The sequence below is a fragment of the Mangifera indica genome, chromosome 11 (genome assembly GCF_011075055.1).
Source record: "Mangifera indica cultivar Alphonso chromosome 11, CATAS_Mindica_2.1, whole genome shotgun sequence".
NCBI lineage: Eukaryota > Viridiplantae > Streptophyta > Magnoliopsida > Sapindales > Anacardiaceae > Mangifera > Mangifera indica.
This window is the reverse complement of record NC_058147.1, coordinates 9,724,789-9,748,407: the sequence shown is the minus strand read 5'-3', so window position 1 is coordinate 9,748,407 and position 23,619 is coordinate 9,724,789. Positions and strand designations below refer to the sequence as shown.

The 23,619-nt window shown below is 35.1% G+C and overlaps 3 protein-coding genes across 5 annotated transcripts; 2 read left to right on the top strand and 1 right to left on the bottom strand.

Moving 5' to 3' along the window:
- The first annotated feature begins 983 nt into the window (after positions 1 to 983).
- LOC123230002 (subtilisin-like protease SBT3.4) lies at positions 984 to 2,677 on the top strand. The gene is made up of 3 exons (XM_044656086.1): positions 984 to 1,254; positions 1,364 to 1,461; positions 2,443 to 2,677. Exons 1-3 carry the CDS (start codon positions 1,055 to 1,057, stop codon positions 2,520 to 2,522), a joined length of 378 nt encoding a protein of 125 aa, XP_044512021.1. The 5' UTR covers positions 984 to 1,054; the 3' UTR covers positions 2,523 to 2,677.
- Positions 2,678 to 5,013: 2,336 nt separating this feature from the next.
- Positions 5,014 to 5,490, bottom strand: LOC123229726 (secreted RxLR effector protein 161-like). The gene has a single exon (XM_044655646.1). It carries the CDS (start codon positions 5,488 to 5,490, stop codon positions 5,014 to 5,016), a length of 477 nt encoding a protein of 158 aa, XP_044511581.1.
- An 11,742-nt stretch (positions 5,491 to 17,232) lies between these two features.
- LOC123229506 (calcium-dependent protein kinase 11-like) lies at positions 17,233 to 23,354 on the top strand. 3 transcript variants are annotated; one of them, XR_006504890.1, is made up of 9 exons: positions 17,233 to 17,878; positions 18,359 to 18,502; positions 18,625 to 18,777; positions 18,908 to 19,023; positions 20,120 to 20,287; positions 20,429 to 20,653; positions 22,358 to 22,448; positions 22,746 to 22,960; positions 23,074 to 23,354. XR_006504890.1 is itself a non-coding variant. In XM_044655365.1 (7 exons), exons 1-7 carry the CDS (start codon positions 17,329 to 17,331, stop codon positions 22,893 to 22,895), a joined length of 1,506 nt encoding a protein of 501 aa, XP_044511300.1. In that variant the 5' UTR covers positions 17,238 to 17,328; the 3' UTR covers positions 22,896 to 23,354. The 3 variants fall into 3 exon arrangements, 1 of the variants encoding a protein (XP_044511300.1); XR_006504891.1 differs by having other exon boundaries at positions 22,350 to 22,448; XM_044655365.1 differs by lacking the exon at positions 22,358 to 22,448 and having other exon boundaries at positions 17,238 to 17,878; positions 22,746 to 23,354.
- Positions 23,355 to 23,619: the final 265 nt, after the last annotated feature.

Sequence of the window (23,619 nt, the reverse complement as noted above, 5' to 3'; positions counted from 1 at the left end):
ATACTGACAGATTTCAAATAAAATTGTGGATTGCTGCTTTTTATAGGGTGAAAAGAACAAGCGTAAATAATGCAGAAAAATGTATGACTGAGTGGAAATGAGTTAGAAGATTTGTTAATATTAGCAAGCAAGTGAACCGTTTGAGCTCAGCAAATGGTCAAATTCATTTTTTCCTGATTCCCAAAGATGGCATGGCAGGGGCTTTGATTGTTTAAGTAAGATACAATTCTTCATTTCTAAATCTTGTATAATATGGTTAGTTTGAGATCCAAAAATAGTCCGACAAATAATTTAAAAAAAAATATTTTCTTAATATTTATTTTTTAATACCTGAAAATTAAAAAAATTGCTTTTAAAGTTAAAAATTATTGAAATTTATTTATATAAATAAATATATAGAAATCTTACAAAATTATTTATATAATTTAATATGATTATATATAATTAGATGATTTTGAAACAAGAGAAAAAAAAATAATTGTATTATTTAATTATATATTATCACCATTGTTTGTATAAATAAATTAGGAATATATATTTTTACACCTAGTTTATTCTTCCCAATAAATAAAAGGAAGTGACCTGCGCATTGTTCAATAGTAACTCAAATTCTTTAAATTTGCCATTACCACCCTTAATTTTTACTTGCTTACCGTGATACCAGCCATTTTTTTTAAAGTAAAAAGACTAAATTACCCGTTAAACAACAGTCAAGATATAAATATTTCCATTGTACTTCATATTCTAACAAAAATTTGTCACATTAAAATAGTACATTACGCTTGTTTTTATATATATATATATATATATATATATATATATATATATATATTTATAAGACAATATTATCCCTACTCCGAGAATGGCAATTAAAAAGACAAAATTACCCCAATCGTGTCCGTCTAAAATTGATCAAAAAGACAAAAATAGCCTTAGGGGAGCCCACCGAGATCAAATATCGGAGGCTACAAAACAGATGTCCCTTGAGTTGGTGGCTAAGCAAATAACTTTTAACGTGTCGAAAGAAATCTCTATAAAAACACAAAAAGCACTTATGGAGGGAAGCTTAATCCAAAAGCGCTTTTCACCGTCGGTTCTCCGCATTCTCATCTTGCTGATTTTGATCTTCCAAATGGCTGATTCCACCGATTCTGCCTCTGCCAAACCCGAGGTTCACATCGTCTACATGCAGCGCCCCGAGGGCGTCGATCCTGAAGCTTATGATATTCAAGTCCTCTCCTCCGTTCTCGGCAGGTCAGTGAATTTAGTTTTTTTTTTTGGTGTTTTCTGGATGTCGAATGTATAAGATTTTTGTTTTCTTGATTAAATTTTGGAAGATGAGGAATTAAGGGATTTTGTGCAGTGAACATGCAGCAAAGGAGGCGTTGTTGTATAGTTACAATAACGCTGCCAGTGGATTCTCAGCCAGTCTGACGCCGAAGCAGGTTGAGGATATCAAAAGTAAGTTATTAATATCGAAATTCATTCGGAACCTTCCTTGGAATAATAATTCACGATAAAAATCTTTAGTTCTATATTAAATTTGTTAGAAATTTCTGGATATTATTAAGTTATTTCTGAGACTGAAACCGCCTGTTAGCAGGTTAGATTATTTGATTCTAATCTTTGGATGGGATTTTTTTTATTATTATTATTATTTTTTTAATATTTGCTTGAGCCTTGGACATGAAAATTGTTATAAACATGCACTAAAATTGCTTTATATTATTGTGGAGGTAATAAATTTTGTTCTTTGAAATGAAGCCATATTGCGAGAAATGAATGTATTGTTTGACAGAAGACAATAAAGAATTATTTCTTAGGAGTAAAATTCTTCAGGTGTTACCCCTCTTGAAGTGCCATGTTGGTCTTATTTTGATTCTAAATTATTTAAATTTGTGTCATAATGATAAATTCACACCCGCTCTAATATTATAAGTATTTATAATCAGGTTTTTTTTTTTTTCTTCTTGTTAGTGTTGATGTTGCGGAGCATTTGTACCAACTGTAAACAATATTCTTTGTCTAAATTTGATGCTTAAGTTTTACCCTTCAGAAGATATCATATTTCAAGTATGAGGATCAATTGTTTATTTACACTATTATGTTTAGCTTTTAGACTAGTGTAGAGTCCAAAGTGCATAACCTCAAAGTTGATAGTTTTAAACATTTGAATAAGTATGAATAGATTGGCATTTTCAGTATGACATTCTGTCTCTGGTGGAGTAAGGTGGACATTAATGCTTGTTAGCAATAAAAGGATGCATATTATATGACAGAAAATGTCTCCCTTGTCAATTTTTTGCAAGTTTCTTCTTCTGTACTAATGTCTTTGTTATTAATCCTGGTGATTAAGGGGCTTTTATTCTTGTATCATATCTGCCTTTATATATGAGGTGTTATCTTGAAGTATATATACATAATAAGCTCTTTTTACGACAGACAAAGAAGGTGTTCTTTCTGTTGCTCCAAGCCGGTCATATCAGCTGCATGAAGGAGCTGGAAACATGCGTTTAGCCTAGTGAAAACTTCATGTGCCTACTAAGACCGGTATCTATATGAGAGATATGTTCCTTGCGTATGAACTAGCTTGACATGTGTGCTTTACATAAATAATGTTTCAAACTGAACAATAAATAAATATATAGATATTAATAATACAAATATATTTATTTCACTATGGTGTTTTCTTTTGCAAAATCAAATTTCAAAAGTCTTGGAATTAGGTCAAATCTGTCTACAAAATATGCATATTCATGTTTACATTCAGCCGAGCTTCAGTCCTGTTATTTATTACTGATTGCTCTTTCTTCCTGAGGGGAGTTTCAAGATCTATTATCTAGCCCTGCCATTTTGTGTCGAGTATGTTTGAACAATTTGGGGCACTGTTGATGCATCCAGTAACGTATCCATAAATAATAATAATTAGACTATGTTTATAAATAATGATATTGTAATACCCTCAGATACGTTTCAGGGGCATTTACGTCTTTTAACCCTGTTTTGAGATACTTCCAATTTTTTTAAATATATATATATATGTTATGTATGGGTGCATTTGAAGGATTTTGGCAACAAAATTAAAATTTTCAATTTTTGTTCACATCATATGTAACAATGGTATTGAAAAGTTTACATGGTTTTTCAAGAAATAAAACATAGAAACATGTAAACTACCTTGTACCTTGTAATTCGATTTGAAGTTTGGAAGCTTGAATCACTAAAAGTAAGTGATCTCTTGACTTACACCATTCAAGGAAGAAAAATGGAAAAAGGAGAAGCTTTTCCCGACAAAGAAGAAGAAGAAAAGAAAAATGTATATTTTTCTTTATTTTCTCTCATATTTATTGTATTAAAACTTGATAATTATCAAGTTAAAACATATGTTTAATTCTCATTGGTGGAAAAATAAGAGAAATGAGAATTTGACACATGTTAATTCATTTGTGCCCAAAATTAATCATTTTAACTGTCTAAACAATTTAAAAGGTGTAAAATGACAATTTTGCCCCTTTTCCGAATCTTATTCAAAAAGCATAATTTTTATCCTCGGAAAGTGCTAGCCAACCATGGATAAATATTTTCAGCTTCATAACACCATTTTCTTCCTTGAAATATAGATGTGACCTTCAAGGTTCATAGTGACGTAGTCGTGGGCTCCATATCGGACGATACGTTTCATTATATCATTATATAACCTAAAACTGTCGTTAACCGATATACTTCATTTTCCACTACAAAATGAAGCTCCCACTGATCATGTGGTATCATCTAGCAATGTCCCATGACCCCTACATCACAATGAAATACAAGCTTTACATAATATCAAATGAACCTTTCTTACTCACACTTACCATGTAGTCCAATCCCTCCGTCATTACATCCCGATTAAACTTGGATTCATGAAATGTCAAAATCCAATATTTAATCTTTTCGAATATCAAGTAATACATCATAACGTGCCACATCGAAACTCTTTTCTTATGGTCTTTTATCTACACTGACCAGTGTCTTAGAGTTTCATGTTTCTTGATATTCGTATGGGAACTCGGGAGCAGTCGAGCTGACGGATCCTTGTATGATCATCACTTGTCCTCTCGCTCAAGCAACATATGATCAAAACGACTTCTGAACGAGACATGATTAGCTTCGTGGTATACACCGTATGAACCATACGTTCCGGAACGAAGCACAACTGTGATATCTCAAGTCAAAGGATCTATACACTAGTATGATTCACGATGTATCATTGACTACATATTAATGCCCATGTGATTATCGTTCAGCGGTCACATTCGATAAACAATATAATAAAATAACCTTTGATCAGTTCTCTAACCATTAAATGGTTCCATTGTTTACCCATGTGTATATCCACCATGTCTAATAGCATCCATTGATATACTGTGGTGATATAGCACACACCCACTATGCAATACTATTACCCAAACAGATTGCCTATGTAAAGAACGATTTGATGACGTTTATTAAAACTCATCGGGACCTTTCACATGTCGTATGCATGTAGTTAATATGGATGTAATATACAACTACAACATATATATATATAAGTGACGTTGAAAACATGTGAAGTATAACAGAACTTTTCTTTTATTAATAATGTATATGCAAGATATACAACCCTTAAAACCAATTAAAGCGATTGGTTTTTAGGGCATATTCTAACAAAAACTCCCATTTGCACTAAAGCCAATCGCTGTAGTACCTAATGCCCATCTTCTTTAGATGCTGGTCCAACAGTCTTTGCGTCAGTGTTTTAGTTAGTGGATCTGCAAGATTGTCTGTCGAAGCAATCTTCTGAATGACAATATCTCCAGCTCCAACGAATTCTCTCAAGATGTGATATTTTCGTTGAACATGTTTTGACTTTTGATACGCTCTTGGTTCCTTTGCCTGTGCAATGACACCAGTATTGTCACAGAATAGAATTACTGGTTGACTCATTTGAGGAACTACGCCCAACTCTGTGGCGAATTTACGCATCCAAACAGCCTATTTTGCAGCTTCTGAAGCGGCAATATACTCAGCTTCTGTAGTAGAGTCTGCAGTAGTTGATTGTTTAGCACTTTTCCAACTAACTACACCTCCATTACAAACAAAAATAAATGCAGACGTAGACTTTCTATCGTCTACATCCGACTGAAAATCAGAATCTGAGTATCCTTTGAGCGTCAACTCTGAACCCCCATAACCTAGTATCAACTCCTTGGTTCTTCTCAAATACTTCAGGATGGCTTTTACTGTTGTCCAGTGTCTTTCTCCAGAATTTGACTGATATTTGCTTACTACACTAACTGCAAAAGCAATGTCTGGTCGTGTACATAACATGACATACATGAGACTACCTACTGCCGAAGCATATGACACCTCACATATTCGTTGTCGTTCCTCATCAGTCTTTGGACACATATCTTTTGATAGATGTGTTCCATGAGGAAACGGTAATAGACCTCTCTTAGAGTCTTGCATGTGAAAGCGTTTCAACACTTTCTCTATGTACAACTTTTGAGATAAACCTATTAATCCTTTCGCTTTATCTCTATAGATATGAATACCTAAAATATAGGTTGCTTCTCCAAGATCCTTCATGGAAAAAGATTTCGCTAACCATAGCTTAACGTCAATGATAGTGCCAATGTCGTTTCCAATTAATAATATGTCATCTACATACAAGACTAGGAAAATGACAATTTTATCTCTATCCAATTTATAAACACACGGCTCATCTGGATTTTTGATAAAACCGAATACTCGAATTATTTCATCAAATCGAATATTTCAGCTTCTTGAAGCTTGTTTTAATCCATATATAGATCGATGTAGTTTGCACACTTTATGCCTCTCGGTAGCGGATACAAAACCGATTAGCTGCTCCATATAGATATTTTCCTCAATATACCCATTGAGAAAAACAGTTTTAACATCCATCTGCCATATCTCATAATCATAGTGTGCTGCGATGGCTAGGAGAATTCTAATGGATTTAAGCATCGCGACTTGTGAAAAGGTCTCCTCATAATCCAACCCTTGTTTTTTAGTATAACCTTTATGTGACACCCCTAGGCAAATCCCACATCGACAAGTTTGTGGCGAGTGAAGTGCTATATATGAGTAAGACCCCCATTACCAGGCATGACGCGTTTTAAAGCCGTGCGGGCCAAGGGTTGCTCAAAGCGGACAATATCATGCAGGGGGGCAAGGGCCCAAAGTGTTTAACACTTTGGGCCCTTGCCCCCCTGCATGATATTGTCCGCTTACGGCTCAGCCTTTTCGGGGTTTTGTTTCGCTTCACCTCGACCTCTTGGGCCAGGTCCCTCACGAACGCGTCATGCCTGGTAATGGGAACCTTACTCATATATAGCACTTCACTTGTCACAAGCTTGTCGATGTGGGATTTGTCTAGGGGTGTCACATACACCCCCCCTTACGGGACTCAGCGTCCTCGTTGAGGTTTGGCCCACCATCGCTCAGAGGCTTGGGCCGGGCTCTGATACCAACACTTTGTGCCCTTGCCCCCCTGCATGATATTGTCTGCTTTGGGCAACCCTTGGCCCGCACGGCTTTAAAACGCGTCATGCCTGGTAATGGGGGTCTTACTCATATATAGCACTTCACTCGCCACAAGCTTGTCGATGTGGGATTTGCCTAGGGGTGTCACATACACCCCTCTTACGGGACTTAGCGTCCTCGCTGAGATTTGCCCTACCACCGCTCAGAGGCTTGGGCCGGGCTCTAATACCAACACTTTGGGCCCTTGCCCCCTGTATGATATTGTCCGCTTTGGGCAACCCTTGGCCCGCACGACTTTAAAACGCATCATGCCTGGTCATGGGGGCCTTACTCATATATAGCACTTCACTCGCCACAAGCTTGTCGATGTGGGATTTGCCTAGGGGTGTCACATACACCCTCCCTTACGGGACTCAGCGTCCTCGCTAAGGTTTGCCCCACCACCGCTTAGAGGCTTGGGCTGGGCTCTGATACCAACACTTTGAGCCCTTGCCCCCCTGCATGATATTGTCCGCTTACGGTCTAGCCTTTTCGGGGTTTTGTTTCGCTTCACCTCGATCTCTTGGGCCAGGTCCCTCACGAACGCGTCATGCCTGGTAATAGGGGCCTTACTCATATATAGCACTTCACTCGCCACAAGCTTGTCGATGTGGGATTTGCCTAGGGGTGTCAAACTTTAGCTATCAATCGAGCTTTATAAGTTTCAACTTTTCCATCCTTGCCAATTTTTCTCTTGAAGATCCATTTACATCTGATAGGAACTATTCCATCAGGTGGATCAATGAGCGTCCATACTTGATTGACATTCATAGATTCAATTTCTGAATTCATTGCCTCTAGCCATCTACCGGAGTCAATATCCAGTATTGTCTCTTGGTAAGTTTTTGGATCCTCTAAATGCTCAGTTTCTCCCATTAGAAGAGATTCAAAATCTCTTTCTGTCAGAAATCCATATCTCTCGGGAGGTCGAGACACTCTAACAGACTTTCTTATTTGAGCCGTTGTAGTTGGTATAGGTGATTGTATACCTGGAGGATTTACCTGAATAGGTTCGGTTACGGGCTCTCCAGACTTTTCTTTGAGCACAATTTTCCTTCCTGCACCACCTTCCTCTAAGAACTCTTTCTCAAGAAAATGTGCATTTCTACTGACCATAATTCTTTGATCAGAGTGAAAGTAGAAATAATATCCTAAACTTTTTTTTGGATACCCGATAAATCGACCCTTTTCTGCTCGGGACTCTAATTTATCAGTTCTAACCACTTTGACAAATGCAGGACATCCCTAGATTTTCAGGTAGTTTACACTTGGAAGTCTGTCATACCATAATTCGTATGGTGTCTTTCGAATGGACTTCGATAGGACTTTATTCAACACATGCAGTGCTGTCTGAAGAGCATATCCTCATAAATAAACTGGCAAATCAGTAAAACTCATCATAGATCGTACAATATCTAATAAAGTACGATTTCTCCGTTCAGACACACCATTATGCTATGGTGTGAATGACAGAGTCAACTGAGATAGTATTCCTTTGTCTTTTAAGAACTCCTGGAATTCTGTACTCAAGTATTCACCTCCATGATCTAAACGTAAAACTTTAATATTTTTCCCAGTTTGGTTTTCTACTTCCTTTTGAAACTCTCTGAACTTTTCAAAAGCTTCAGATTTGTATTTCATTAAATACAAATACCCATATCGAGAATAATCATCGATAAAGGTAATGAAGTATGAAAAACCTCCTCGGACCATTTCATTAAAGGGGCTACACACATCAGTGTGTATCAACTCTAATATATTTTTGGCTCGCTTCCCTTTATTCTTAAACGGAAGCTTGATCATTTTTCCTCGAAGACAAGATTCACAAGTAGGATAGGGTTCTGAACCCAATGAACCTAAAAGTCCATTTTTTCCTAATTGTCGAATCCGATCCTCTACAATATGACCAAATCTATGATGCTATAGAACTGTTGGATTTATATGTTCCCTAGTTCTTGTAGATGATTTTGAATACATAGTGCTATGTAAATCAAGCTCTACCACATACAAACCATTTGTATTGATAGCATTTCCTACTAATCTATTCCCAAAATAAATTTGACATTCATTCCTATTAAAGGTAAATTGATAACCATTTTTACACAAAACTGGAATAGAGATGATATTCCTGGTGGCATTAGCAAAATATAAAGTTTTATACAAAGTTATTACATGTCTAGTAGGTAACTGTACAGTACATACACCTATAGCCTCTGCGGAAACTCGTGTCCCATCAGCCAGTCTCAGTGTGATCTCATCACATCTCAAGGCAGAACTATTCTGCAGATGCTGTAAACAAGCACAAACATGTGAAGTTGCAGCAGAATCTAATATCTAGGAATCAATGTTTGAATTAACATTTAATTCAAATTCAATTACATAACACTGATATGTACCTGTTTTGCTTTTTCTCAGATCATCAAGGTATAGGGGACAGTTCCTCTTCCAATGCCCCTCTTGGTTGCAATAAAAGCAATTGTTCTTCTCCTGCTTCTTTTTTTTTCTGTGGAACAGATAGTCGTGGAGGCTGAGAACGTGATGCCCCAATGCCAAAACCCTTCATCCTAGAAGGTCTGGTAGTGGTTTTCTTAAAACCCTTTCTTTGTACTTTTGGTCCACCAGATCCCATCTGTGAACCTCTCCACCAAGGCTTTTGAGCTTGCCTCTTTTTGCCTCTCATGGCAAAAGTAGCTAGCAACTCAGCTGGTGTTTTCCCTTTCTTCTCATTATTGTAAAATTCTTGAATATCATTGAGAAGATCAGGGAGAGTGCGCTCAATCCTATTGAGATTATAATCTGTAATAAACAACTTAAAAGTTGGAGGGAGTGAATGGAGAATCAAACTCACCTGAACATTATGCGGCAAATCTGTGCCCATAACTTGTAACTCTCCAGTCTTATTAATCATTTTAATAACATGATCATCTGGGGAAATGCCCTCCCTAAGCCGTATGCTGAATAGTGAAGTCATCAAATTATATTCCTTCACTCGAGCATTTTCACTATATAATTGTCTTAAAGTAGTGATAATTTCATACGCACTCTTCACGTTTTCAAACCGAGCTTGAAGTTCAGAGTTCATTGATGCCAACATATAACTGCGAACTCGTAAGTCAGCATCTACCCATTCAGCATAAGCCCTTTGCTCTGCCTCAAGGGCATCAGGGTCCACTGCTGTTGGTAAGGTGCCTCCAAGACATAAGCTGACTTTTCAAGATTGAGAACAATGGTCAGATTTCTCAACCAATCCTTAAAATTTGGACCAATAAGCACATGCGAGTCCATCAATTTCAGGAGTATATTGTTTGCTGTTGACATTTTGAGATTCTAGATCACAAGAGAGAATGCTGCAAGAAATAACAAATTCATTAGAAATTACCAATAAACCTAATCTTATTAGCTCCCACTATTTTATTCAAATCTTATACTTCCCCGGTTGAAGATTCGGAAAGTTCATTGGATCACTTTCTAGTGGGGAATCAAATTCTTATCAAACTTGACAAATCGCACATAATATATCTAAGTCCGTCAAGCTCAATAAGTAGGAATCGATTTCCTTTTACATTCTAAATGTAAGCTATGATTCATATGAGCCTCTAGCTTTGAGCACCGCACATAATATATCTAAGCACTGTAAACTAGTCAAATTCAACCCATCGTGCTTTCCAGATATAATATCCCATCACTCCCGCACATAATAGAATCTAGGGAATGACAGAAATAGTACTCTAGACACCAATCAACTAATTTTATGTCATATGACATAGTATCCGTCACATAATAGAAATCTAGGATTTCTAGCCTTATGACGTAACCCTAATCAACCCATAATGGAAGGCTCGAATTTGATATTGAAAATTTAGGGAAGATTTTATTATTATTAATAAGAGTCATTTTATATCTTGGGTAATCTAGTATATATCTTTGGATACGTATTTGTCACCCAAGACATATTACTAAATCATATTCTTACAATTTATGCCATTGAAAGCTTTTCTAATATCTTAAATGGTATTGTAAGAATATTTCATGCCTAAAAGTTTTAGTTCTCTAAAACACAAAACTATGTGTTATATACCATAAATAAATTACATGATAACATAAAACATAAAACTTAGGCATGCTATTGAACACATATCAACTATATTATTCAATAAACAAAAGAAATCATATTTTCATACAACTTAGCATATCACATATCTAAAATGTACATTAGGTTGATCTTGCATGTAAGACATCCAATATCTTATAATTTAATCCTAGATTAGCAAACTTGAGTTTTTATTTATGTATCTAAGACAACAAACACATCTAACATGTTAAGTCTATTTCAATCTAGCATACATAATATTAAGCATTTAAAAGCATGATGTTTACCATGTCACTATGTCTCATATATATAGCATACACATGTCACACATTAATACTATCATAAATACCTTTAATGACATGACATTTTGGGCATCCTAGTCAAACATTCATACATATAAATTAAATTTGTAATTTGGTAAACTTAACAAATAATTTACCATATTTCATGTTTTTCATTCAAGTTTGCTAAAATACAAACACATCCAATGTTTGGTGTCTACAAGATCAAACCATAACAAGTAAACAAAGTAATTTAAACCAAAATTCTATATTACATTTTTCTTGAAACCAACCATGAAACCCTAACTCTTGATGTTTCTAAAACATATACCAAGTTCACCAAAATCTCACTAACCATGTTTCAATTCATACTTAAACATGAATATATTTTAGAATGACAAATTGTAATATAAATACATAACACATGCCAAATATGAGCCAAATTCACAAGTGTCATGCATTTCACCAAATCATGACATATATGAATCATTCATCACTCAAACATAATTCATCTCACCATATAATAATTATTCAAGCATGAATATGGTTACTCATAAAGTAACTTATCCAATCCAAGCTATTAAGAATTCAATTCTCAATCAAACCAAGTCAAGCAATAGTTTAAGGAATTAATAACAATTCAATCAACATTGAATGTTATTTCCATCAACCAAACACATGGAAATCATGTCAACTTGTTCATGCCCTTCACCAAGTCTCACAAACTAAGTTTCTTAAAAAACACATTCTCATGTAAAGTCAAGATTAAAATTCATGTGAATATCATGACAATCATGTATAAATCATGATTAAACCATTAATTTAAAAATCACCCAAATTTCTAAAATTAGGGTTTTTTTTTAATTATTTTAATTATGTTAAAAGTTATCCAACACAATTTCAACAATTTAAAGCTTCTCCAATGCTATTAAGACATTCCTAATAACATATGTACACTTGGTTTGAACCAATCACACATAACAAAAATTATAGCTTAGGTTTTGATCACTAACACTTCTAAACACCTAAAATTATGACATGTTCTTGTCATTCAAGGATCAAACCTGGCTCTGATACCATTTGAAGGATTTTGGCAACAAAATTAAAATTTTCAATTTATGTTCACATCATATGTAACAATGGTATTGAAAAGTTTACATGGTTTTTCAAGAAATAAAACATAGAAACATGTAAACTACCTTGTACCTTGTAATTCGATTTGAAGTTTGGAAGCTTGAATCACTAAAAGTAAGTGATCTCTTGACTTACACCATTCAAGGAAGAAAAATGGAAAAAGGAGAAGCTTTTCCCGGCAAAGAAGAAGAAGAAGAAGAAAAGAAAAATGTATATTTTTCTTTATTTTCTCTCATATTTATTGCATTAAAACTTGATAATTATCAAGTTAAAACATATGTTTAATTCTCATTGGTGGAAAAATAAGAGAAATGAGAATTTGACACATGTTAATTCATTTGTGCCCAAAATTAATCATTTTAACTTTCTAAACAATTTAAAAGGTGTAAAATGACAATTTTGCCCCTTTTCCGAATCTTATTTGAAAAACACAATTTTTATCCTCGGAAAGTGCTAGCCAACCATGGATAAATATTTTCAGCTTCATAATACCATTTTCTTCCTTGAAATATAGGTGTGACCTTCAAGGTTCATAGTGACGTAGTCGTGGGCCCCATATCGGACGATACGTTTCATTATATCATTATATAACCTAAAACTGTCGTTAACCGATATACTTCATTTTCCGCTACAAAATGAAGCTCCCACTGATCATGTGGTATCATCTAGCAATGTCCCATGACCCCTACATCACAATGAAATACAAGCTTTACATAATATCAAATGAACCTTTCTTACTCACACTTACCATGTAGTCCAATCCCTCCGTCATTACATCCCGATTAAACTTGGATTCATGAAATGTCAAAATCCAATATTTAATCTTTTCGAATATCAAGTAATACATCATAACGTGCCACATCGAAACTCTTTTCTTATGGTCTTTTATCTACACTGACCAGTGTCTTAGAGTTTCATGTTTCTTGATATTCGTATGGGAACTCGGGAGCAGTCGAGCTGACGGATCCTTGTATGATCATCACTTGTCCTCTCGCTCAAGCAACATATGATCAAAACGACTTCTGAACGAGACATGATTAGCTTCGTGGTATACACCGTATGAACCATACGTTCCGGAACGAAGCACAACTGTGATATCTCAAGTCAAAGGATCTATACACTAGTATGATTCACGATGTATCATTGACTACATATTAATGCCCATGTGATCATCGTTCAGCGGTCACGTTCGATAAACAATATAATAAAATAACCTTTGATCAGTTCTCTAACCATCAAATGGTTCCATTGTTTACCCTTGTGTATATCCACCATGTCTAATAGCATCCATTGATATACTGTGGTGATATAGCACACACCCACTATGCAATACTATTGCCCAAACAGATTGCCTATGTAGGGAACGATTTGATGACGTTTATTAAAACTCATCGGGACCTTTCACATGTCGTATGCATGTAGTTAATATGGATGTAATATACAACTACAACATATATATATATATATATATATATATATATATATATATATATTATATATATATAAGTGACGTTGAAAACATGTGAAGTATAACAGAACTTTTCTTTTATTAATAATGTATATGCAAGATATACAACCCTTAAAACCAATTAAAGCGATTGGTTTTTAGGGCATATTCTAACAGCATTTATATAAATATATATATGTAAATAAATACAAAAAGAAAAAAAAAAGAAGAGAAAGAGAAAAAAAGAGATAAAGCTTAGATAAAGGGAGAGTAAAGTCAAAAAAAGGCATCTCATCCCATTTTTTCCATCATTTCCGTCCATATTCCAGCAGCCACCATTCTTCAAGCTTTTTCTTTGCTTTCTTGAAGAAAAAGGAAGGATTTGAAGGAGGTTGGAAGAGAAGAAAGAAAAGAATGCATTTGGGAAGCTTTGGTAACCAAAGATCTCCTTCCTTTCCCTTTCATCTATGTTTATATGCATGTTATGTGGATATTTTAGTGTGTTTTGGTATTGATTTAACGTTGTCTTGGTGATAAAGGAAGCAAAACAAAGAGGAGGAAACCAACTTGCAAAGATTTGGCTTGAAACAAGGTAAGGGATATCATCCTTGATATGTGACATGTTTTAGGCCTTTGGTTCCTTGAATCTATGTTATAAATGATGATTTTGATGTTGAGGAATATTGTTTTGCCATTTGGGATGTCTATGTATATGATTTTGTTCATGGCAGAAAGTTGTATAATATTTACAGTTTTTGCCACTGAGTTCGTCCTATGTTTTGGCTGCCTTATTTGATGAATTATGAGTGCTATTATATCTTGTTGGAACGCTCTTTGAATCCTCTTTCCAATGATATATAGCTTGTATGAATTAGAGATTATTTGGACTATTAAAGATTTGTATGAACCGAAAGGACTGGTTTACTAAATAAACAGAGGAGGCAGTTTTGTTACTGAGTTTATCTCACGTTTTGACTGTCTTATATATGGAATTATGAGTGCTATTATATCTCGTTGGAAATTTCTTTGAATTATCTTTTCAGTGATATATAGTTTGCATGAATTGGGAATCATTGGGATTGTTAAATATTGCATGAACCACAAGGACTGTTTTATCAAATAAACAGAGGAGGCAGTTTTTGCCACTGACTTTATCTACTGTTTTGACTGCCTGATTGAATGAATTATGAGTGCTATTATAGCTTGTTAGAAAGCTCTTTGAATCCTCTTTTCAACGATATATAGCTTGTATGAATTAGGAACCGTTTGGACTATGAAATTGTATGAAAAAGAAGGCTGCCCTGTTAAATGAACAGGGTTGTGAACAATATTTCACAGTTTCGGAAAGGAAAAGAAAGAAAAGAAAGGAAAGGAAAGGAAAGGAAAGGAAAAAAAAAAGGAGAGAAAAAGAAAAGAAAGAAAAGCAAGAAAAGGTTGGGACTCAAGATTTAGGGGTCGTCCCAAGAGTAATGTCTGGTGAGTTATGAATAAATTTAAATGGAAGCAAAATTAGTAAGATATAAGACTCGCATGCATACTATAAACTATGAGGGGGCACTTTACACTACACCGCCCGCAGTAGGGCACGTCCGCAGTAGGACACGTCTGTAGTAGGACATAGACCCCCAGTAGGGTCCGTTCGCAGTAGAGCATACTCGCAGTAGAACTCAATTCAGATTCAGAAATAATGTAGTGAAAGAAAAAAAGAGCTTAAGCTTAGAAAAGTGCCAAATCCCTATAGTTAGCTTCCAGAAAGTATCAAATAAACACCAGATGGGACAAAGTATGACCCAAATAGTAAAGAGTGAACTAAATTACCCCCTCAATCTCTTATAGAGGTTAAGATGTGAGGTTGAGTCCCAAAAGTGAGTTAGAACAGGAAAAAGAAGGATAGTTTACTTGATTCTTTCCCCTTACTGAGTGTTCTTATCACTCACTCCCTTTTCTTTCCTGATTGCAGGTACAGGTGATCGAGGTAGCTGCGAGGCAGGGTCAGGTCAGCGTAGGTAGATCCGACTGGAGCAGGTTATCTCTGGTTTATATTACATGCATACAGTGGCATGTTCTTATCGACTTTTGACTTTTTAAGGTTATGGTACAGTTGCATATGATTACTCCCTATTTTCAGATGCTTTCAGATGAGTTTTCATATGAGTATATATATCTTTTGTTCGTTTCCAAATTTTCAGTTTTCTTGGAATGCTTCCTAAACACTTTTAATGATGTATTTATTTTAAAGTATTTTTAAAAAAGAAAAAAAAATAGACGCTTCGAATATTAATTCGTAACATTTCTCCTTCGATGGGTAGTACTTCTGGGGAGGGATGTTACAGATATATTATTATATAATTAGATATTATTTTATCTTAAATTTATAACTATTTAATTATATATTGATATATTATTATTTGTACACAAAATTATGCATATAATACTATTTTAGTAAATAATGTAGGCCAAAGGACTATTTCCCACCCAAGGTATGCTGCAATGTCAAGTTTCTTTCCTTTATCTTCGATAATACCAAATACCCACTCATGAGCAGTTAAAATTAACGGAACTCTAATCCCTTGAAATTTTATCTCTTTTTGCCCCCCTAAACTTTAAAAACTAAAAGTTCCCTCCAACCTAAGTTTTAAAAAATGGCAGTTTCACTCTAGGGTTTCGTTTTGAAATCCCCGACGTCATCTCTGGCTCCATTGCTGGCGGCCTCTCCCTCTCGAAGCATCCTCTCCCTCCGACGGTCTCTTTCCTCCTATTTGGACGCTCGATCAACGTCGGAGGAGCAGTGGAAGACAAAGAGCTTCGAGAGCTTTTCGCCCAGTCTGGGAAGACGAAGAGCTTCGTCTTCCACCGCTGATTAGACATCCAAATGGGAGGAAAGAGACCGCCGAAGAAAGAGGATGCTTCAAGAGGGAGAGACCATTGGCAATGGAGCCGGAGATGACGTCGAACATTTCAAAATGAAACCCTATGGTGAAATTGTCTTTTTTAAAACTTAGGTTGAGGGAAACTTTTAGTTTTTAAAGTTTAGGGGGGCAAAAATAGATTATATTTTAGTTTATTTTTAATATTATAGAGAAAATGACGATTTTACCTTATTGTCGTTAATTTTAACTGCTCATAGAATGATATTATCAAAGATAAAAAGGAGAAACTTGACATTACAGTATACCTTGGGTGGGAAATAGTCGTTTAGCCAATAATGTAATGTAACTTGGGTGTGATGGGTTAGCATACAATATATATGGGGGGCATTTTTTGTGGGCAAGCAAGAAATGATTCTACATGTGTATCCTATTTTTAAAACAGGATCAATCATAGTTTCTTAAATTGTTTGAGATCTCAAATAAAATCTTCAATCTTTATTCATGTGAATTTGAATATCCGTCGTCTAAGCAAGAAAAGGTCGATACTAGCTAGGTCTAGCTGCATGACAATATAAAAAAAATGGTTAACATGGAAAAATTCCTAATAGAATTGACGGAAGAACAAGAAAATATATTTATTTAAAAAAGATAAAGAAAAGGACAGTTGATAGATAACATGGGGATGGGTGGTGGAGCCTAGCCTACTCTATCCTATTCTGATTAAGAAGAAAATAAAATAAAAACAAAAAACAGATGACATCGCAGAGAATCTGAGGCGATACCCACCTCTGCTGTGCCCTGCCCCAGTCAATATTTTCTCCCAATCAATCATCACGTTTTCTATTTTATTTTCACTATCTTCCAAGAGTCAAGCGCTCCAGTTCCATTTTCTTTCTTTCCTTCTTTCTTTCCACCTGCATTTTCAAAAATTCCTAAATGAAACCCTCACAGTCACAGTCCTCCTCCACCAAGCCCTCCATCACGGTCCTCCCCTACCAGACGCCGCGCTTACGGGACCATTACCTCCTCGGGAAGAAGCTCGGCCAGGGCCAATTCGGGACGACGTATTTATGTATCCACAAACAAACCAACCAACAGTACGCCTGCAAATCCATTCCCAAACGGAAGCTCATTTGCCGCGAGGATTACGACGATGTGTGGCGGGAAATTCAGATCATGCACCACTTGTCCGAGCACCCCAACGTCGTGCGGATTAAGGGGACCTATGAGGATCCTGTGTTTGTGCACTTGGTGATGGAGCTCTGCGCCGGCGGTGAGCTGTTTGATCGTATTGTGGCCAAGGGGCATTACAGTGAGAGGGAAGCCGCTAAGTTGATTAAGACGATTGTCAGTGTTGTGCAGGGGTGTCATTCGCTTGGGGTTATGCATAGAGATCTTAAACCTGAGAATTTCTTGTTTGATACTCCGGGTGATGATGCGAAGCTTAAAGCTACGGACTTTGGATTGTCTGTTTTTTATAAGCCAGGTTGTTGGGTTGTTTTTTATTTGAAGTTTTTTTTTATTATTGGTCATTTCAGGTGATGGGTTGCTTTAATTTTGTCTATCTACGTTTTTCTGTGAAAGATTTTTTAATTGATCATTTGGTTCTTTCGGATTTGTGAGAACTGTGGTGGACTGTTTCTAGTTCTGTTATTGATTTCTTGAGATATATTTGTTACCTTCGATATGTTTTGAGAAAACACGCCTAAAAACTAAGTAAAACTTGATCATGAAAATGATTTTTTTTTTTTTTTGAAAACAAAGTTTTGATGCTATATCAAACAGATTTTTTTATTAAAAGTATTGAGATCCAACCTTTATTTTAAAATTCAGTTTGTTATTTTAGGAATTCTATAAGCTTTTTCAGAAGATAGCCTGCCACACACCTTCTGTTTGCAAATCTTCTTGGTTTCATTATGGTATGCATCATTTGTGATTTCCTGGCTACTTTTTCTTTTTCCTCCAGGACAATATTTATCTGATGTGGTTGGAAGCCCCTATTATGTGGCACCTGAGGTTTTGCTTAAGCATTATGGTCCTGAAATAGATGTGTGGAGTGCCGGTGTTATCCTTTACATCTTATTAAGTGGAGTTCCACCTTTTTGGGCAGGTAACTGACGTAATGAGAAAATTATCTTTTTATCAGAAGTTACACTTTTGCAGCTTGTATCTTTTACCTTATTCTTGTGTTGTATAAAAGATACATCTATGTTCTTTCTCCAATATTTGCAGAAACTGAATCAGGAATCTTCAAACAGATTTTGCAAGGCAAACTAGATTTTCAATCTGATCCATGGCCCAACATTTCAGACAGTGCCAAAGATTTGACTAAAAAGATGCTTGAGAGGGATCCAAAGAAACGAATTACTGCTCATGAAGTTCTATGTTAGTCATCTGATATTTATTATCCTAGAGAAACTATAATGTGCTTGTGGGGCTGTGGTATAACATGTCATAGCTATGGCTTGCTCTTTTGTCTGCAGAAATCTTAATGGGGGTTTGTTTTATGTTTCAGGTCACCCATGGATTGTGGATGACACACTTGCTCCTGATAAACCATTGGATTCTGCTGTTTTGTCACGCTTGAAGCACTTCTCAGCAATGAACAAACTGAAAAAGATGGCTCTGCGTGTATGTTACATTAACAATTTTATCATTTTTTTCTTACTCGCTTACTGATTTCTATTAACATCTAAATGACATACTGTTAGGAGGTGAGAGAACTTCCTTTGAAACTAGTCCTGGTAAGAAAGGGTGGACTCAAAGATATAGGTAAATGATGACAGAATTATACCTGACACAAGTAATCTTTCACATGTTTTTGGAGTAAAAATAACTTTAGCATTGAGATTATTTACTTTTGACTGTAAAGGTGATTTTAAATAAGAGTTTTTAATATAGATTAATGATAGTGCTGCACATAAACATGTTGATATTCATAAAACCTTAAATGTAGGTTTAGTGTCTGAACAATTTTTGAAAGTTAGGGGCAACGATTACCTAAAAAATGGATACAAAAATGTATCTCGCGCAGCAAGAGATTAATTTCTGAATTAAGAATGGCAGTGTTACCATATTTTTTGAGAAAGTTGGTATGTCAATTATTAGTATCATTTTTATGGTCTCAAATTTTCATTGTCTCTTATCCCAGTGATGTGTTGAATGGCATGGTTTAATCCTCGAGAGGCCACTTGGAATGTTATATCTGCAAATTTCTTGATTACCATGTTTGGTTCTGACAATAATTTAGAACTTGGTGAACTTATTACACAGGTTGGCAGAATTCTAGATACCAAAAATAAATCCTTTTTTCTTTTTATTCCCTTCATTTGGATTTTCCTTGTGATGTAGAATTAAAAGTTGTTTGGTCTTTTAAGAACCTTTTAGCATATTCTATGATATAGCTCTACTATTTATCAGCTAACATCATATTTCTGCAAGTCTTAATTTTTAGATTCTAACCGGGCATGCATTCTCAAATTATTTGGTTGTTCTTAGATACATGTGGTCTTGAAGGCAGTTATTGTGCTTAGCCAAAAGCCTCTTTATTGACAAGTTAGCAGTCCTTATAATTTCTGTTGGTCGCAATACAAGTTTCTTAATAATTAGCTTCTGTGTTTTTTTTTTCTATATTGGTTTTTCTGTTTTCATGATCGGCAATTTTATATTTTATTTGTAGTTATAAGATTTGTTCATTCATTTCTGCTGCTGGAAAAACACTTTGCAGGTCATAGCAGAAAGACTTTCGGAAGAAGAAATTGGTGGTCTGAAAGAGCTGTTCAAAATGATTGACACAGACAACAGTGGGACAATATCACTCGAGGAACTTAAGGCTGGTTTGAGAAGCGTGGGTTCTCAACTGATGGAATCTGAAATTGAGACTCTTATGGAAGCGGTAAATATATCTTCATAATTTGTCTCTAAAGAAAGTGGTAGTTTTAACTTTTTCTGATAGATTGAGTGTAATTCTCTCATCTGTTACTTACGACATAACCACATTGGATTCACTAAATTCTTGTGTGTGGAACTTTGGCAGGCTGATATGGACAATGACGGAACGCTAGAATATCATGAATTCATTGCTGCTACCTTGCACTTAAACAAGATAGAGAGAGAAGAGAATTTAATTGCAGCCTTCACCTATTTTGACAAAGATGGTAGTGGTTACATAACCATTGATGAGCTTCAACAGGCTTGCCAAGAGTTTGGTCTTGGTGATGCTCAACTGGATGAAATAATCAAAGAAATTGATCAAGACAATGTAAGTATTTTATCTGCACATTAGCCCTCAATGATTATAGTATACTACTATGACATTTTCTTTGCCTCCAGTCTATTTTTGCTATCTTCTGATTTTAGCTTGGACTATGTTCTTATCCATTGATTAAGTGAGCCTTATAAAATTGTTTTAAAGGGAATTTTGTGAAATATAGATTAGATCATGTTATGGGAGGTTATCACTTAGTTCAGGAATGTTTAACTGGGAGATATCTTTTCTCTATTAGAGTTTTGTGACTATAATTTAATCAATTTGGTTCCTAAGATTCTTTTCCGTGGGCAATTTGTTTGCAGTTGTAAGTCTTTATAAAACAGCTTTATATTCTTGGATGGGTGGTTTATCAATAGTGATATGTGAAGAAAAGAAAATTCTTGTCAAGACATCATTTTACTGTCCATTTTCCATTCTATTGGTTTTATGTGCTTCAGTTGTGTTATGAATATTGGAAGTTCTCAAATCATTATTTTAGTTTCTGATTTTGAAGAAAATGTTGAATAAAATTAAAGTTTGCAGTGAGATGGCTATCTTTTGTTTCATTGTTGCCGTATTTGCAACCACACTTTTGTGTGTAATTTCTTGTGGATTTGATTATGTCAATTTTGTTTACACTTGTTTATTATTAGTAACTTCAATGCATACTGAAGGGAGTGTCATCTTAATTGACTCTTTACAATTTCGGATTCATATTGTGCAAGTGATTCTTCCTTTGATTAATAGCAATTTCCAATTCTTCAATTTGTTTCCATTACTCCATACATATCCTAGGAATCCATAAATTATATTTGTTATTGTTTTGAGCTAACCCTGTCACAGTTCTGTAGAAACTGAGGAGTTCTGTAGAGATTCCTTGGATGGAAACAATACTATGAAGTGATACATTGGAGAATCAATTAATGTCAGTCTCTTTTTGGCCTACCAATTAACTTTTCCTTTCTAACTTCAAAGGGTTGGTTTGAGTGGTTAAGGAATTTGGTTTAAACAAGAGGTTAGGGATTCAACTCTCACTTAGGACCATCTACTAATGAACATGTAAGGAAGGATGATGGATTTTGGTTTTTTTTTTTTTTTTTGGTTCTTTTTGCTATAATCAATCTAAGTCGCAGAAGTAGCATTAAATCCTAGTTTGGAAAAAAAGGTCAAGGTCTAAGTTATACAATTCTTGCCGAATCCCCAGCTAATGAGGATGGACTGAGTGGAGGTATGGTGGGTGATAAGCTCAATGTGAGACGATAATTGATGCCCTTACTGTCATTTTTTTTTTTCCTAGTCTTAGAAGAAGAGTGAGAATCAGAGGGCTGTTGTTGTTGATTTAGTTGTTCTCTAGCATATGGCGAAGGATTAAGGGGCTTTTGTGGGTAAGTTTGTTAATATGAATACCTTATACTAATTGTTACATATAGAACATTGTAGGTTGGATCTTATTTCTTGGCCTACTTTCCCCAACTTGACTTCCGATTTTGAAGGAGGATTATCAATGCAAAAACCATTTATATAGTAGTGTCCCGCAACATTTGTTACTATCAAGGTTGTGCCCTCGAGGGTTTGGTAATAGTCTCTAGTTTAGAGCTTGATGAACTGGTAATAAGGATTGGTGGATTTTTGAGTAATCTCATTTTAGCCTTCTATTTCAGTATTTCTATGTCTATTTTTCAACACATAATTTTAAACTGAACCTCAGTGATTTAGGTTTACTGAGCACAGCATAGATGATTGTCAATCAAATGGTGGCTGCTACTTTACAGGCCAGAGCAAGTAGCAAATACTAGTTCTGTTGTAGGTAGGAAGTTAAAGTTAGTTTTGGTTATCAGTAAATTTTGTTTGTGATGCATTTGCTTCTTATCAACCCTTGAAACGCTGATTTTGTGGCATTTAACATTCTTTTTTCTTTATTTGACATAAAAATTGGGTTTACATTGAACTATCAATTTGGTAGTAATGTTCTTTAAATATATTGATTAGGGCTCCCTCCCTCTCTTTAGAAGAATTACTCGCCGACCTTTTGTTAGTCCATTACATAATACCCTTTTCCAGCATACAACCACTAACTTTATTGCTGACCACATTCTTATTACAGGATGGGACAATAGATTATGCCGAGTTTGCTGCAATGATGAGAAAAGGCGATGGTGAAGTCGGGAGAAGCAGAACTATGAGAAACAATTTGAACTTCAATCTAGCTGACGCCTTTGTAGTAAATGAATCAACAACTAAAGCTACTGACTGAACAAATCTTTCATAGAGTCAGGGAACAAGATAGTACATTAAAAAAAAAAAAAGAGTTGCTGACAGGTGAATCTTTAAGCTCTCACTGATACATTAATCTTTTTTGCTTTTGTTGGAAGGTATGTCTACTGTTTTGATGATGATGAGGATAAATTTTTGCTTTGATGATTGTTGCACAGAAACAGTGACATCTCACATCTCTCATCTTCTCTAACTCAGAAAAAGTTTTCAGTTTGGGATGAAGAACCAGTGTTTGAGTGATTGAAACAAAAGTAGTTGACCCATCTAATGTAATAGTTGTTGTCATTGTCATTGTAGATATCAATTTCCATGGATTTTGTCACCATTTGGTCTATCAGTTCTTGTTCTTGTTCTTGGTTATCATCTCAATTTGAACCCATTTATTAAGGAAGGGTGTTTTTGTTTATATTCTCTAAGTTAACTTGGAAAATCTGTACTATTTGTATACTGTACTATCATTTATGGGTTTTCAAAAAATAGATAAAAATGTATAATTAAAAATTTTGAAAATTTTCAAAACTAAGAAAATGTTTGTAGCCTATGCTTTTGATGTGGACTGAACTAAAATTGAAGAAATAATTAATGAAACTCTCCTAAATGTCATCTTTTTTCTGATGTTCTCTCTTTGGTGAGTTTCTAAGTTTTTAAATCTCTGAATCAATTTTTCGCTGCTTCTTCTTTTCTTTCTTTAACTGAGTTCAGTC